This window comes from Marmota marmota, unplaced genomic scaffold (assembly GCF_001458135.2).
Source record: "Marmota marmota marmota unplaced genomic scaffold, marMar, whole genome shotgun sequence".
In the NCBI taxonomy this organism is placed as follows: Eukaryota; Metazoa; Chordata; class Mammalia; order Rodentia; family Sciuridae; genus Marmota; species Marmota marmota.
In genome coordinates this window covers 2118242-2135774 of record NW_025999960.1, presented here as the reverse complement: position 1 = coordinate 2135774, position 17533 = coordinate 2118242, and the positions used below count along the sequence as shown (strand labels likewise).

The 17533-nt window shown below is 40.6% G+C and overlaps 1 protein-coding gene across 1 annotated transcript in view; it reads left to right on the top strand.

Annotated features, from left to right (window-relative positions):
* Tmtc1 (transmembrane O-mannosyltransferase targeting cadherins 1) overlaps window positions 1-17533 on the top strand; it is a 269839-nt gene that overhangs the window by 180847 nt on the left and 71459 nt on the right. The window contains exon 11 of the mRNA XM_048802437.1: window positions 16835-17002. Coding sequence (XP_048658394.1) covers window positions 16835-17002 — 168 coding nt within the window. The remainder of the gene's footprint in view (window positions 1-16834; window positions 17003-17533) is intronic.

The window sequence follows — 17533 nt, the reverse complement described above, 5'->3', positions numbered from 1 at the left end:
CGCCCTCCCGCCCTCCTCAACCAACAGAGAGACCATCCTTGGAGTGATGAGAGTTAGGTCCTCAAGCAGCTCAGACTTTAATACCTTCAGACAGCCACACAGAAGGCTGGGTGAGACCATGCTGGTGACATTCACTCTAGTTCCTGGTGATTCTCTGCCCATTACAACTTCACAGTTAAACTGGAATACTGACTTCAGTATATTTAGGACATTAGCTGCAGTTGCTTACCACACCATCTTGTCCAAATGTTTTGTTAAATATAATTATTATAAATTTTCAGAAATATTTGTTGATTTGCATAAAATTATTATGTTCATGATCTTCTTCCTTGCCCTCTTTTTTTCTTTAATTTAAAAGTAGGAATAATCTCAAGAAAATTTATCCTCAAGAAAATCCCTATGAAGCTGGGCATGGTGGCACATGCTTGTAATCCCAGTGGCTTAGGAGGCTGAGGCAGGAGGATTGCTAGTTCAAAGCCAGCCTCAGCAACTTAGTGAGGCACTTAGCAACTCAACAAGACCCTGTCTATAAATAAAATATGAAAAAGAGCTGGGGATGTGGCTCAGTAGTTGAGCACCCCTGGGTTCAATCCTAAGTACCAAAAAAGAAAAACTTTGTGTGAAATAAAAGTGATTTAAAAATTATAAAGGATATTCATATATGTGTGCATATATAATGTACTTAGCTCTGAGCATGTGTGAACTGTGCTGAAGCTGGTCTGCTCTCTTAACAATCAAATGTCATTGTTCCAAGACCACTTTTCTTTTCAGATGCCCAGAAATATCACTGAAGCAGGAGATAGGCTTAGTTTTGCCATTTACCAGTTAGTTGTGTGACCTTGAGCGAGACATGATGTTTTTCTGTACCAGATTTTCTCATTTCTAAAATTGAGATTTTAGTAAACTCCATAAATTTAGTATTTTGGTCTACAATGTTGTCTTTTTGAATAGTTCATTTTTATAAAAGTTTAATAATAACTTCTATAAGTTCTATAAGAATGGATTTTTCTAAAAGGCAATATAATCCAAAATATCTTAAGAAAATCATTATTTTTGTTTATGATATTTCACTAGGAATTTTAAAACACTTTTAATTAGAAATGAGATTTATAATCTCCAATTCTCCTAAACCAAAACTATAGCTTTCCTAAGTCTATGCTTATGCAGCATTATGTTTAAACTTGGCTAGTGCTTGGCCAAGGGTAGCCTTCACTTTGTTTTAGGTGTCCTCAGAACAATTTGAAAAGGAAGTTATTGCTTTATACGTATTATTTGATACAGACAAATATACAGCACAATTCTTTGTATTTTTTGTTACTTATAGCTAAGAGGATTTTGAGAAGTTGCCATACTAATTTATAGAAGGGCAAAAGGCAACATCAATCTGTGTAAATTTTTTTTAATCCCTTTCGTGGTACTAAGGGTTGAACCCAGGTCCTTGCTCATGGTAGGCAAGTACTCTTCTACTGAGCTAAACCTCCAGCTCTTTTTAAATTTTGTTTTAAGACAGGATCTCCCTCAATTGCTGAGGGTGGCCTCAAATTTGTAATCTTCCTGCCTCGGCCTCCCCAGAAGCTGGGATTACAGACATGGGCCAATGTGCCCAGCTGTGATGTTTTTGCTTAGGTCAAGTGAAAGTATCTTTAGTCAGCTTTTTTCTATAGTACTGATGCCTCCACATTCTTCATTTAACAGAGCTTATAGAGTATTTTTTATCATAAATGATGTAGTAGGATCTGAGGCTACAAAAAAAAGTAATTGCAGTATCTGCCTTGAAAGAGTTCATTAACTGTTGACTGACAAAATGGAGTATTTCATAAGACTTAATATTCTTTACAATATTATTCTGCTCTTTAATGCCATTTTACCATTAATTGTATTCAAGCATTTATTGAGCTTTTATCATATTTCAGTCTCCACGCTAAGGATGTTGTCATCATGTCCATTAATTCATGCTATATCTAGTGGTTCACTGCCTGCCCCATCAAGTGATAGGGCCTGCCTTCAAATTCCTACTTCAATATCAATGTGATTTCTCCCAGCTTCAGATTCTTGATTATATAAAATAGGGATAATAGCAACACACAAGTCAATGGGATACTGTGATCATTAAATGAGATGACCATATACAGAACTTAGGAAGTGTTTGACATTGTACATGGCCAATGAATATTAAGTAGTAGTGTTGTTGATAAAAGCCGATACCATGATCATTATGTTACAGAAATAGCTTTGAGAGGGTTAGTAACTCACTCGAGGTGATACAGCTAGTAAGTAGCAGAGCTGGAATGCAAATATTCTCTCCTGACTCTTGTCTCACCTTGCAGACCTTATTTCATTTTGATAGAAAGAAAAAGAAGAAAATGGAAACATAATAAAGCAATTTCAGCTCAACTCCATTTAGCGATAGAGACTTGGTATTGCCAAGAATCCTGAGATCTGAATCTTCAGGAATTTGGGGTTCTGAGTGACAGAGAATGACAAGTACAAGGAACTGTTTTCTGAGTCCAGACCCAGGAGATCATTGGTGAAGGGAGAAGGAAGGCTCTCATGTTATGGAAGCCTACAGTAGCACCCTCAGTAGTTTGTGGGGTGTTTTCATTAAAGTCAGGGCTTTCTCTTGCCCAGGCAGGTATGTCCTCCACACACCACCCAGCTCATGCCAGCTCAGGCTCTTCACATTTGCCATGTCTCAGTGACCCTTCCTGTGGTACTATATATTTGTCTAGAAATAAAATGCTCATTTTTCCTAGGAATAATGTGACTTGGGTTACAATAAAATTGTTGCATATGAAGAAAGCATCAGTTTAGCCAAGAGCAAGTGCCTGCCTTTGGGAACCAATTTGGATTTGCTTCATTTGGCAAACTCAGTGAAGAGGCATCCAAAAACAAATTCAGTAAGCTAGTCTGCATTAAGAAGATGACTGTCCTTTTCTGTCCAGGTTCCTGCATCCATGTGTTGCAGCGTTGTTGCCAAGTTGTCATTTCTGAGGGTTTCTCTTTGCTGCCCTGTGACTTCTGGATTCACAGGCACGTCATTATGGTGCCCATCGTGACTGCTGCCCCTTGCAGTGGTGTAGTCTCAGCAGATGTCCAAGCCATGTGATCAAGGAGGTGGAGGTGCTTTCCTGTTTCTGAAGGATGATCCTGGGGGACCCAGGTCATTCCACTGGGTCTGCAGTCCTGACTACGTTTAAGAGTGTAACCTGGATTTTGGAAACTTGGGGTGAGAGGAAGCCTAGGAATATTTCAATGGGATGTCACATCTCTAAGGAATCCCAACCTTTCCACCGTCATTGTTGTAACTAAACTAGCAAGGGAGCGTCTTTACTTAGGCACTGGATTCCTTTTTATCTATTGTGTTGTGCAAGTGAAGTAGCCTAGATTGTCAGTAATTGAAGCCCATGTGAACACACTGCTGTAGCTTCAGGGTTTCTAATGACTTCACCAGAACCATTTTGTAAATATTGAGCTATCTTGAAAAATGACAGACTTTTTCACAAACAGATTTTACCTAACAGTGACCAGCTGCCCTGTCTTAATGGAAAATAGTAGATAATTGGGGATAGAACAGTTGAAGTCCTCTCCAGGGCCAAGCAGAGTGGGGTGGATGCTGTGGGTCTCCTGGAGGTGTCAAAGCACTGGATAATACTTGCTTCATTTAATAAACCTGAAGATAGAATTTGACCATGATGCAGAATATCTCCTAAACCAAACTGTTTCTTCTTTCCTTATTATTTTTTTTTCCTAGTTCTGGGGATCAAATCCAGGGCCTTGTGCATGCTAGGCAAGTACCACTGAGCTGTACCCCCAGCCCTCAACCTTTTACACAATTAGAAATCTTCTCTGCACAAATCTCCTTCTGTTGTTGACCTTGTCTTGAAACAGCCACTTTCTACGTCATTAGTACCCAGGCTCTTTGAGGAAAATATATATGATGTCCTCACTGACATCCCTGAAAATGCAGGTCATCTTTATGCAGAAATTATGTGTTGGCTCACAAACTTTAGGCAACAATAGGAATATGAACCAAAAGCTCAGCATGGAGATGTGGCTCGGTGGTAGTGTGTGTGCTTGCTATGTGCGAGGCCCTCAGTTTAATTCCTAGCACCAGGGAGAAAAAAGAGGAAAAAAAGGTGAATTTTCTCTCGTTATATGTTTGTTTCAAGTTATTATGAAGCCAAATCCTGGCCTCTGGCCTAAGGTGCTCATACCTGACTGTCCTCATATCCAGCCCTACTGAAGGCTGGGTAAATCCCCTCAGTCCCAGGAGGCTGATGTGGCCATTCTACAAGAAGGGTCTAGTATGAGTCAGACTGACAGTCTCTTCCACCCCCGACCTTTATTCCTAACTAGGAACAAACCCCTTAAATCTTCTGGCTTCTCTTCTTCCTCCAGCCTAACCCAGAAAATACCCAAAATATAATCCTCCTCTCATTTTCACTTGGAAATCTGTGGATAAAAAGGGCAGAAACCAGCTATTTGCCTGGCACTCCCTGGTGTTTAGGGTCAGAGTTTTTACCATCAAAATAAATTGGAATAATATTTTCTTTTGGTGATAAATGCCCACTTTGTGGATGCCCTTTTTGAACAGGCAAGAGAGTTGGAGGTTGAATTCATTCTTAAACAGATTTTGCTCTCTGATTCTGATCCCAAGAGAAGCATATAATTTTATGGCTATCTTTTCTGTATTTTGTACAAACTGCACTAGAAGACTCCAAAGGACTGAAATTTCTGGAATTTGATGAAGCAGAAATAGTTGATGAAAGCTCTCAAATAAAGTTATATAAAATAATTGAACATTCATCCACATGCCAGATTCAGGATGATTTATTCACTTCAGTGCCAAAGAGCAAATTCCTTAGCTACCTTAGGAAAACTTCAATGAGTAGAGAAGGGAAAGGAATAGACAGGAATTGAAGGTAGAAAAATATTTGGGGATAGACACAATCAAGAATTACTGAGGCTACACAAGAAGTTGGATGGCATGAATCTGAGGGGAAAAAAGTAAAAAGTGCCCCATACTCTTAGACAGGGATGCCATTTGTATTGTATATCCCCTGAGCTTATGGACATAGTAGACAAGGAGGAAGGGTGAGCCTCACTCTTTTTTTTTTTTTTTTTTTTTTTTTTGAGAGAGAGAGAGATTTTTTTTTTTAATATTTATTTTTTNTTTTTTTTTTTTTTTTTTTTTTTTTTTGAGAGAGAGAGAGATTTTTTTTTTTAATATTTATTTTTTAGTTTTCGGTGGACACAACATCTTTATTTGTATGTGGTGCTGAAGATCGAACCCGGGCCGCACGCATGCCAGCGCTCTACCGCTTGAGCCATAGCCCCAGCCCTTAGCCTCACTCATTTTTAAGTTTGAGAAATCTCTTTAAATCTTACCTATCAACTCAAAGTGAAATTTTTTAAATTTTACACAAGTAGCTATTAAAACAGTACTGCAGTATCTGTTTTGCAGAGGGGAAAACGAGAAGGTTGATCTCTGAAGTTACACCACCTCTGTCATCTGATAGTCTGGCCCTTCCACATCCATTTATCTATACACATGTTCCTTCAGAGCTGCTGGACGAGGGTCATGATTATTTGAAGTGAATCTAAATTTGGCCAAATAAGAGTATCCACAGGGAAATCTCAGAAACTCACTTGAGCAAACCCAGAGGAAGAAGGTTGAAATGGGAATCAGTGCAGCCCAGTGCCATCCACAGCCAAGCAGTTTCGGGAGTCATTGAATGGGTGAGGCGACTAGTTTTCTAAGATACCAGGTGGATAGTTCCCGAATGCTCTGTAGTTCCCAAATGCTGATTAAAGCTGCTTGATAGTTTTCACTGTTTGAGGCTAAATTGGGGAGGGGAGTGAAAGGAGAAAGGAGTTTTTCATAAAGTTAGAAATTTGTGAGATTTTTATCCTTCCTGTGTCCTCAGTCTCCTTGTCAGCAGAGCCATAGACAGTCCTCTGGACATCCCTCTTCTCCCACCCACCCCACTTCTTTAGAAGTATTTACTGGTTTTAGAAATCTCAAACTGCTATATCCACAGTGCTACATGATCTTTTTTTAAAATTTTTTTAATTTTTTTAACTACACGACAGCAATGGAAAGCATTATAATTCCTATTACCCATATAGGGCACAGTTTTTCATATCTCTGTATATAAAGTATGTTCATGCCAATTTATGCCTTTATACATGTACTTTGTTGTTGGTTTTTGTATTACAATTCTTAATACACATATATACCACAATTTTTGTATCTCTGTTTGTATATAAAGTATGTTGACACCCAATTCAAGGCTTCATACATGTACTTTGTATAATGATGTCCATCAGTAAAATGGAGTTTTACTCAGCATTAAAAATGAACAAAACCATGGCATTTGCAGGTAAATGGATGGCACTGGAGAAGATAATGCTAAGTGAAGTCAGCCAATCCCCAAAAAACAAAGGCTGAATGTTTTCTCTGATATAAGGAGGTTGACTACATGATCTTTAAGCTCCCTTACAGCTGCAAATTTCAAGCTTCCTACGTCTCAGATAACTATGAAAAACCTTGATCCCCCCTCCTTTTAGGCCTTATGTACTATTTTTTTGTTTGTGGGTTGCTTTTTTTTTTTTCTTTTTTCTTTTCACACATCCTGGTGTGTCTGCCTGTGTCTGCTCAGATTCCCCAGGAGAGATCCAATGGGGGAGGGCAGACAGCGCCCTGGGTAAAGCAGGAAAGGGAGGAAGTCCATGTGCCATGAGGTCAGGCTCTCTGCAGGGCCTGGTAGTGGTGTAAGAAAGCTTCGGAAGGCATTAGTGTGGGCTCTGTTATGAGGGAATGGAGAGCCCTTCAGGGCAGCAGGAGCTGGTGAAGTTTAGAAATTCATGTAGGCAAGCAGCAAGAGGAATGGGTGTTGGAAGGAAAGGGGGCCCTGTCACTTAGAAAAGTCACATGAGCACCGCCAGCCCATGCTCTACACGAGATGATGGCACAGGCAGCCAGCAGGACACAAGGCAGCCGTGAGTCTGAGTTAGGTGTTTGCCTGTCCATGTGAAGTCCAATGAGATTCATAAAGTGGGCTGAAGCCTAGTATCTCAGCAGGAGCTTGAAGTCAGGGTGGTGCATAGACTGTGATCTAAGGCCATGACTGGTAAGGATGAGACAAAGTTGAGCCACAGGTAATACATCACTAGATTTTGTGGAGACCTGGTCACAAGAATGGTAGAAAGTCCCGGAACTAGGCAAGGCTAGGTATTCAGAGATTCACCTTTTAAGATTCATTGTTTAACATTCTCATAGTACAGTACATTAGTGGGTCAGACAAAGCAAGGTGGGCTTATTAATGGGCCACTTAACTAAAAACCTAGAAAGTGGATTAAATATTTTATGGTCATGAAGTCAGGCACACCCGCCCTCTGAGAATATGTGTGTATAGATGTAAGAAAATGTAAATGTTCACTAAATTTCCCAAATTTGCTGAATTATTCATTAGCTTTGGCTATGAAACCATTTTTTTTTTTTTTATGAATTTCAATCATGGTTTATCTTAAAACAAAAACGTTCTTTTGTCCTAACAAGAATGAGGAAACATAAAGGAGAAATGCTGTGTATAGGTACACTGGTAAACCGTAAAGTCAGGTCACCATATGATCTGAAGAGAAAGGGAGAAATGAAGGTTATTGATACCACTGGTGGAAAATTAGTGGGAAAATCCAAAATTTGAGTAATGAAAAGAAGAAATCTTTTTACCTTAGAGAAGTATTCTAATCCTTTTAAAACATGGCGTCTCCCATGTTTGTCAGTATATTTCAAAAGAAGCCTGAGTCTCTCTCACAATGTATTCCTCCCTCTATCTCCAACCCCCATTGGAAAACAACTCCCGCATCAAGCAGTCAGAGGCTCCCTGCTGATTTATTAGCCTACTTAGGGGTTTGAAAGTTGGTTACAGTTTTACTTCAGAATACCATCAGCTAAAAAGGGACAGATTTTGGCTTGAATGGGTTTGTTCTTTGCTCTTGCCATATTGCAGCAGGAACTGTTCTAGTCAGCCCATTGAGACCTGAACTCAGAGGAGGGTGTGAATCTAGGAGTGAGACCTTGTCCAATGCTCTCAAGGGCAGTGACCCAGTAGGGAAGCACCCAAGGTGAACCCAGTAGGGAGGCGGGGGTCAAGTCACCAAGGCATCTGAGGATAAGTGCTATGTGCAGGTCATGACCAGGAAGGGTGGCAAGAAGGCTTTACTGAGGGACCTAACTGAATGTGCTAGAGATTGCAAACCACAGAAAGGCATTAGTGTGGGCTCTGTTATGAGGGAATGGAGAGCCCACAGCAGTGGCCAGAATGAAGTGATCAGAGAGGAGATCAAGCTACTTGTGGGCTGAAGATCAATTATCCAATCTGTTGTGCTCAATCAATTGTTCTTAGCTTAGGGCACGAGGTGTAGATAAGTTCGAACAGTTATTTACTGGACTGGAATAATGGCCTTAATTTTGTGAAACTCAGTTATAAAAGAGGAATGTTTATGTCTGTTAAGTCTTACATGGTGGAAAGCAAATGTATTGGAAACCAAGATTTGAAAGTAAAATTTGGACAGTGTAATTTAGATTCAGACAAGACTAAACAGGATAACATGTGAAAAATGTTGTAAGCTCTGCTAGGTAATTGCAACTCATTATTTCAATCTACCCTTTACAAATAAGGAGATTGGGTGAATCAAAGTCAAAGGAAATCAAAGTCACATAGCTGTAGGCCTATCCTCCTCCCCCTTCCCCTGACTTCCTTCTCCTTCTTCCTTTGTTTTCTAACCTCATGTGCTCCAAGGAAGCAATTCAAAAGGGAGCTCTGGAATGAACAATGCTAGCTGAGCAGGGTAGCATCCTGGTGTTGGGGGTTAGGTTTTGGCTGTTGCCTTTGGAGATGGAAGAGAGACAGTCAACTGCTGATGTCACATGCCACAGGTTCAACATGGTCAGCTCTGGCTTTGCCTGGAGCATGTGAGTAGACATAAGTGTTACCATTTCAGCCTCTCTCCCATCAAGATCCCTTGTTATTGATGAAATTATTTTGTTCATTTTTGGGTTCTGTACAGGAAAATTCAAAAAATTCTTATGTAAATATCATAACCTTCCAAAATCCTCCTTACTCTTTTGGAAACCTCCATTGTCTTGCTCTTAGTAGGGCCAGCGTTTTATAAGTTTGTGTAACTTTGCGCCACACTCAGTTGCCAAGGTTGGCCTGGAACTTGCCTCAGCCCCTTGAGTCACTGGGACTACAGGCATACGCCACTGTGCCTGGCCAAAGGCCTTTTAGGCCTATTTGGAAAACTTAGTTGAGACTGTGTGATCCAAGCAGAAAGGGAAGCCAGCCAGTCCTGGATTAAAAACACCAACAAGGGGAAAGGAGCAGGTCCTGCAAAGGGACAGTTCTCCTGGTGATAATCATGGGTCTCTTATTTTCAAGACCAGCTTGGTCTGGTTGGTTTCCTAGTCAACCTTTGTTTCATGTTAGTTTCTGACATCTTCACCTGAAGTGGTTTGTCTATTCTCATGAATCAGCCCCTGTCCCCTGCTAGATGCCTAGGAGACAAAATGATTCAGAAACAAAGATTTTCCTTACACCAGAGCCCTGCCGTACTTACCAGTGGAGGTCTCAGGTTAAGAGGAAGCATCACATTTTCAAAGAGGTAAAAGAGAATCAGATTCTCAGAAGGTCAAAGCAATGGTGTTTCCCCGCCAGGTGTTCCATAGATACAGGTTTCTTCTGTTCTTTTCCAGTATATAGAACAAAAGAAACCTATTCATGGAAAACAATACATAAAAAGGCTTTTCATACCTATCCTAGAACACAGCACCTAGCTCAGGAGCTAGGGAAGTGCTCAAAGGTGCCTTTGGCTATTCTTTTCTTGGAAAATAAAAAGCCCTTCCTTCCAGATACGTTCAATCTTCTGGAAAATGTCTCCATCCATTAAATGATAGAGAAAGAACAGGGCAGAAATGCTGAAAGGAAAGCGAGGAACCCGGAGACAGGCGAGCAAGAAATGAAAGACGGAGACCAGGCAGAGATACACACCAGAGTTTATTTGTCAGAGCTGACAAATAAAGGCCATCTCTCTATAGATGAGAGAGGCAACTCAGGCTTGGGGTTCGGGACCTTTATGAGGCAGGGGTGGTTAAGGCTTGGGTTGGTATGAGGGAGTGGTGATATGCCCTTGGGCAGGAAAGAATGCCAGAGGTGAAGTGTTGGGTAGATATGAGGGAATGGTGAGCCTTTCTCAGAAATGCCCTTGGGTGGAAAATCGAAATTTTTCTTGCTGTCACTTAAGATGGCCATCCAGATGCTAAGCAAGGACCTTACAAATGGGGACACTAATGAGTCTTGGCTCCTAGCAGCGGGCAGCTTCCATGTTCAGCTTGCTCTGAGGAGTCTCTGTTGATTTTCTGGTATTTCCTATGTTGTCACAAGTACCTGCTGTCAGCCCTGTCCCTCATTTTTTACTGTTTAACTATTTCAGATCAGTATCCGTAAGACGGGAATAACATCTTAGCCTTCAGATAATTTGCAAGGTGGAGATTCAAATGAAACTAATTAGTGACAGGGTTCATTCAGATTCCCAGAACATTTTTTAAAAATAAAATGATAAGATTGTGTCTGTTTTAGTGTATTCATTTTATTTAGAGATACTTGTGGAAGGCTGCCATGTCATGTGAGCAGCATTTTCCTCTTCTGATTGGTTTGAGGCACTCTTGGTCATTCCCAATGATCTGGCTACTTTTAAGGGCTGTAGACGGTAGCCCCATCTTGAGAGTAGTAAAAATGCAGCCAAATGTGTCTTCATGCGTGGGCGTGCCTTCTTACATCCCCAAGGATCAATTTACCTTATCTGTCCTTGTAACCCTGCCCCTCTTGACCTTTTTGGATGGAAATTTCTAAGAACCAGAGTCCCCCCAATAAAGGACCATTCCAAAATGTGCTCACTCTCTCACCAGCCTCTCATGATATTCCTCGCTCTCCCATTTGGGGGAGCTTGAGGCCGAGGGCAGAGGAGCTGTCCCGGGGCTTGAATTTAAAGGTAAATTGTGTGTCTGTGTTTTATTTGATGCCTTAGGAAATTCACTCCCGTGACCTCTAGTTTAGCTGCCTGTGCTGGCCGAGGGCAGTAGATACTCGCCATGGGTTATTTAAGCCTGTTGACAAATTAAAAGGTAGAATTTCAGCTCTCCTTAGTAACAAATGAGTCTTGATTGCGGGTAATTAAACGCAAAGTGAAGCTGTAGCAAACATAAAAGGCTTGGGCCAGAGGTAGAAAGGTGTCATCTTTTCAGTTTGGTATAAATGGGAAGTGTTCTTTTGTCATCTGAAAGCTTCCAGGTAAGGTACATACATACTATGTAAGACAGTGGTGAGCTGCCAACAAAGTTCTTAAATAGAAGATTTAAAACATTTGTTCTTCCAGTGAAAAAGAACAGATATTATTGGTTTGCAATTCTTATTAAGTTTTCTTTGAATGTACATCATAAAAGTCTAAGGAAGAAACACAAGGCAGGTGTCTTCAGTTACCTACATGCTGCACACAGAGCGATTTGTTGACAAAATCATGTTCAAATCGGAGATGCCCCTGTCCTGTGAATGCAGATGGTGTTTGTGGAAGGGTGGAGGCAGGGGGAGCCATGGCGCTTCTCAAAATGCATTTTTGTACTGAGCTAAACCTATGGCTTTGGGTTCTCCCAATTGTGATTTTGTCCAGTCTTAGTGGTTTGCACTGACTCTGCACTGTCCTTAGCCCAATTTCCTTAACCCAACTAACCAGAGCAAGTTAGACTGTTTTATCTCCCTGGAAGCCATAAAAGCATGCAGTTTCTCTTTTGCTTGATTTTCCACTTCAACATGAAGCCTTGTCCTGCCCCTAGTCATATAGAGAGTGTTTTTCTCCCCTGCTGCTAAGAACTGCATTAGAGCAGATGTTGAAAGATGGATCCCCATAATAGAGAAGCATCTTGATTTCTGTGATATTTGTGTCAGGTTTTTAAGAATGTGATACTCTCTAAGGAATTTACAAAGCTAAATAGAAATTATTTTCTATGGTTTAACATTTCTTTAAACCATGTGTCAATGCAAGGACTTTTGGGAAAAAAGACCATGTTACTTGATACAGATGCCCATGCCAAATGGAGAGGAATGGGCTCACCTTCATTTGGTCAAGCGGGGTCAACCAACTGAATGGCCCATGAGTCAAACTGACCGACTGTCTGTTTCTATAAGTGATTTATTGAAACATCATTCGTTTTTGTGGTGTGATGGCTGCTTTCCCACTACAAAGTAGATCATAAATGACAAAAGTTTCACGGCCTGCATGAGAGTGAAAGGAGCTTCCCCTCTGCAGGTCTGAATATGGAAGTCTGCTGAAATGAACTGACAATAGGTTAACAGGAGAAAAGGCATATGAATTTATTGATGTGTACATGTATGTAGGAGCCACATGTGATCCGAAGCTCAGAGAAGGACAGATGGCTGAAGCTTAGATTTTCTCATCATAGGAGAGAGAGAAGTGGGGCAGGTAGCAGTTGTAGAGGGCATTCAGTGATTGTTCGGGGAGCTGAGTGGGCCTAAGGACTGGCAGTGGCCTGGGACAAAGCTCTCTGGGCTCTACATGTACTATTCAATCTTCAGTCTCTCCCTCTGTGCTATGGGTTTCATCTTCCTCCATTAATGACATTTTTGTAAGAGGATGAAAGGCACTCATGTTCCTCTTTGTTGGGTCAGTCTTTATATAGATAAGGGAACTTCAGAGAAAGGCCTTCCCTGCGTTTCAGGAAAGAGGATTGAGAAACAGGGAGATGGAAAGATTAGAGAGATCTTGAAGCTGCTTCTTTTAGTTCAGCCTGTGAGAACCCCAAACTCTGGGATATTGTTTTGTGAGATCCAACTCCTAAAAAGCCTGAAATACTTACAACCTGGCCCTTTCCAAAATGAGTTTACCAACCTCTAGATAACAGCATAATGTTTAAGTGGTCAGGTCTGGTTCATCACTAGCACTTGGAGCTGTGGGTGAGTTTTTAACTCTTCTAAACTTTAGTTTCCTCAAGTATGAAATGGAGGATACTGGGGATAAAATGTTTAATTGAGGTCGTATCTGTAAAGCACTGGTCTTGCCCCAGGCCCTACAGATTTGTAAAAAGTCCCATAAAAGTACTGAGCATGGTGTTTGGCATGTAGAACGTGCTCAGTAAACATGTGAACATATAAGATAGCTAATTGTATCTGTCGTTTTCTGCCACTTTGTGGCCATTACTGTGGATTGTTGGAATTCCAACCACCTCCTTCCCTCCTGTTTCTTTAGATGGCAGCTCCAATTCCCACAAGAAAGCAGTCAACGACGATGCCCTGAATGGAGTGGGTAGGAGGAAAATAGTCTCTGATAAGCTGTGAGGAATACAGGAATCAGGTTGTCAAGTCACAATCCCTGTTGTAGGACAGCAGATAGGGTGTGGCCCTGGAATCTGAAATCTGGGTTTGTATTTTTGCTCTGCCATTTACTAGATATATGACCAAATGTAGCAAGTTAACCTTTCTCTTCTTCACAGGGTTCTCAGGTTAATAATGTGATCAATAGAGTTGTGAAGGGGTACTGAAATTAAATATAGAAAATACTTGGGGGCTGGGGATGTGGCTCAAGCGGTAGCGCACTCGCCTGGCACGCGTGCAGCCCGGGTTCAATCCTCAGCACCACATACAAACAAAGATGTTGTGTACGCCAAAAACTAAAAAATAAATATTAAAAAATTCTCTCTCTCTCTCTCTCTCTCTCTCTCTCTCTCTCTCTCTCTCTCTTTAAAAAAAAAAAGAAAAGAAAAAATACTTGGTATATGTAAAGATTGATTCCATCCCAGTGTCTCAGGAGGTGGAGGCAGGAGGATGGCAAGTTCAAAGCCAGCCTCAGCAACTTAGCGAGGCCCTCAGAAACTCAGCAAGACCCTGTCTCAATATAAAAAATGAAAGGGCTGGGGACGTGGCTCAGAGGTCCTCAGTACCAAAAAAAGAAAAAAAAAAAAGATTGATTCTATAAATGTTGGCTCTTAGCCATGTCGCCTAACATAAGCAAAAATGGGAAGAGAGCTGATGTTGGAGATGCAGGTATCTGTGTGGCACACTTTCCTTGAGTTTCAGTTCTTTTGCTCTAAAGTCTGTGAGGCTTTCTTTGACCACCTATATTAAAATCTCAAGCTCTTCCCTGCTTAATTTTTTATCCATGTAACATATAATTTTGTGCATGTTCTATATTTATTTGCCTATTTATTAACTATTTCTCCCCACCCATGTGCATTCCATAAGGATAAAGATTATAGTCTTGTTCCCTGATAGTCCTTGATGCCTGTAATACTATTTGCCATTTAGTAGCTGTGTGTTAACTATCTGATAAATGACCAAATGGAGCCCAGAGGACCTTCATATGGCCCTAGAAGCATCCTGCTTATCTTGGGGGGATCTGACTGCAGGAACAGGAGGCCAGCAACCTTATGAAGTTGAGCAACCATTTGTGGTCAGGCAAGTTAACACTAGTGTGCTCAGTTGTGCAGCAACAAAAGATTTGTAGAAAAGCTTCCCACTGTTAAGGCTAAACATAGGAGTTGTGAAAGCAGTAAGAAGTTTTGGGGATTTGTATTTTGGGGTTGTTTTATACTTGCGGCAATCAAGTCTAGGGCTTGTGTGGGGATGGTGGACATGGGCCTCCTTAGCTCAAGTCATCATCTTCAGGGACTCCTGTTGGCCAAAGAGTGAACCCTAAAACTTTAGGGAGCTGGATCAACTGACTGCAGGACTTGAAGTGAGGAAATGGAGCTCTAACTTGACTTCAAGGTCTCCAGGTGAGAGACCTCAGTACCCGCTCCACTTTTCTACTTTTGATACCAAAGCATATTTGGAAAGGAGAAAAGAAGGAAGAGAGATGTGTTTTCAAAGAATATGTGTTTATGAATAGACTATTTTGTTGTTTCCCTTTAGAAGACCAACCACATTCACAGACTAGAGTTATTTATGTTTTATTCTTCATTGTGTTTTTAGTGCCTAGAATATTGGAAGTCACATAAAAGAAAAAAATGAAAAAATAATTGAACAAATATATGGACTATATTTATTTTGGGCTTCTGGTGGTATTAGTTTCTAATGTAGGGTTTCTTTATGCAAGATTGCTTCATTCATGATGCACACTTATAATTCCCATGGCTCAGGAGGCTGAGGCAGGAGGAACACGGGTTCAAAGCCAGCCTCAGCAAAAGCAAGGTGCCAAGCAACTCAGTGAGACCCTGTCTCTTAAAAAAAAAAAAAAAAAAGGATACAAAATAGGGATGGGAATGTGCTCAGTGGCCAAGTGCCCCTGAGTTCAATTCCCGGTGCCAATAAAAAAAAAAATTGTTTTATTCTTTTTAAGTTGGTCCTTTTTAGCTATATGTAACATTAGGAATAATTTTGATATAATCACAAAAGTATGAATGTGATTTACTTTAATTCATTTCCCAGCACTACTGATTTGTTTTTGTTTTTTGGTACCGGGGGTTGAACTCAGGGGTGTTTAACCCCTGAGCCACACCCCAGCTCTTTTTATTTTTTTTTTTTATTTTGAGACAGGGTCTTCCTAAGTTCCTGAGGACCTCACTAAGTTGCTGAAGCTGGTTGAACTTGAGATCCTCCTGCCTTAGCCTTCTGAGTCACTAGCTGGCTACTCTACTGAACTTTCTGCAATTTCATTATAGTTTATTTTTTTAATTAGTGTTTTGTGGTTATACTTGATGTTGGGACTCACTGTGGTATAGTCATGTATGTATGTATCAAAGTTCAGTCAGATCCATTCCACTGTTCTTCTCTTTTCCTATCCCTCTTTCTTCCCACCTCCCCCTCAATCCCTTACATCTACTCCACTGATCTTTTTTTGTTTATTTATTTATGACTATTTTTCGTTGTTTTGTTTCGATACTGGGGATTGAACCCAGGGGCATTTAACCACTGATCTGCATCCCCAGTCCTTTTTTTTATATTTTATTTAGAGACAAGGTCTCGCTGAGTTACTTAGGGCCTCAGCCTCTGAAGCCATTGGAATTATAGGCATGTGCCACCGTGCCTGGCATTTTCTCTATTTTTTACGAAATTTCCTCTCCTGTTTTTTTCCCCCTTTCTTTCTCTCTATTTATTTATTTTTTATACCCCTGCCCCCTTATTTGAGATTAGCTTTCTCATATTAGAAAAGAGTTTTGTCCTTTGACTTTTGGAGACTGGTTTATTTCACTTAGCATGACAGTCTCCAGTTCAATCCATTTACTGGAAGATACCATAATTTTATTCTTCTTTATGACTTAAGATGTTCTGTAATAGCCACTAGTCATCATCTTTGAAAAGAAGCACATTTCAACTAAAATGCACACAGCAATAATGGGTACAAACTAAGTTTATGTTCTGAGTCTAACTAGCAGGCTGGAAAAGTCCCTGGGTGCATTGTTAGTGTGAGAGACCATGTTCTACAAGGCAAAAGACTTTTGGAGATACAATATTGTGCCAAAGTCCCATTCAAATAACATGTGAATTCTTTGTGCCTGTTGGGAAATCTGGATCAGAATCAGCAAGAAAATCCCATCAATATAACTTGTTCTTCATGAGCCTACAACATGAACTTGTACCACACTAAAACCAAAGCGTTAGCTTTAGAAAACTAACAGGAAAATGTTGTTCAAGACAAGGGACTTTGTATTTTCTCTGGCACAGAATGAGCTTTAGTTGAAAGCTAGTTACATGGGATAGAATGCTCAGGGGGAATCTGCTGCATCCCCCAAAGTAACCCTGTTTCCTTCCACCCTGTTTTCCAGCATGGGCTACTGCATCCTTTTTGTGCATGGGTTGAGCAAGCTCTGCACTTGGCTAAATCGATGTGGGGCCACCACCCTGATTGTGTCCACAGTGTTGCTGCTGTTGCTGTTCTCTTGGAAAACTGTGAAACAGAATGAAATTTGGCTGTCAAGAGAGTCCTTATTCAGGTATGATTAGACAGGTAAATGTGTACTTTTTCCCATTTATTTGTTCACTTACAAATTTGCACCGGCAAATGAGATAGCATGGGTGTTGGTGGTGTTGATTAATCTAGAAAATTTAGTAAAAAAAAAAATTTTTATTTTTTTTTTTGTGCTGGGGATTGAACTCAGGGACACTCGACCACTGAGTCACATCCCCAGCCCTATTTTGTATTTTATTTAGAGACAGAGTCTCACTGACTTGCATAGTGCCTTAGGCTGGCTTTGAACTTGTGATCCTCCTGCCTCAGCCTCCCCAGCCGCTGGGATTACAAGCATGCTCCACTGCACCTGACACTTTAAAACTTTACTAATGGAAGATATATTTTATTTTAAGTTTTAACTTTAGGGTTTTTTTTTAAATTATATTATATACAATTCAACATGAGCTCATTCTAAGTGAATTTATGAAAGCAAGGCTCATGGAAGGTTTTTTGAGTCTGTGAATTCAAATGGAAAGAGTCCTAATGATGAGTTGAGCTGTAAAATCAGCTGTAA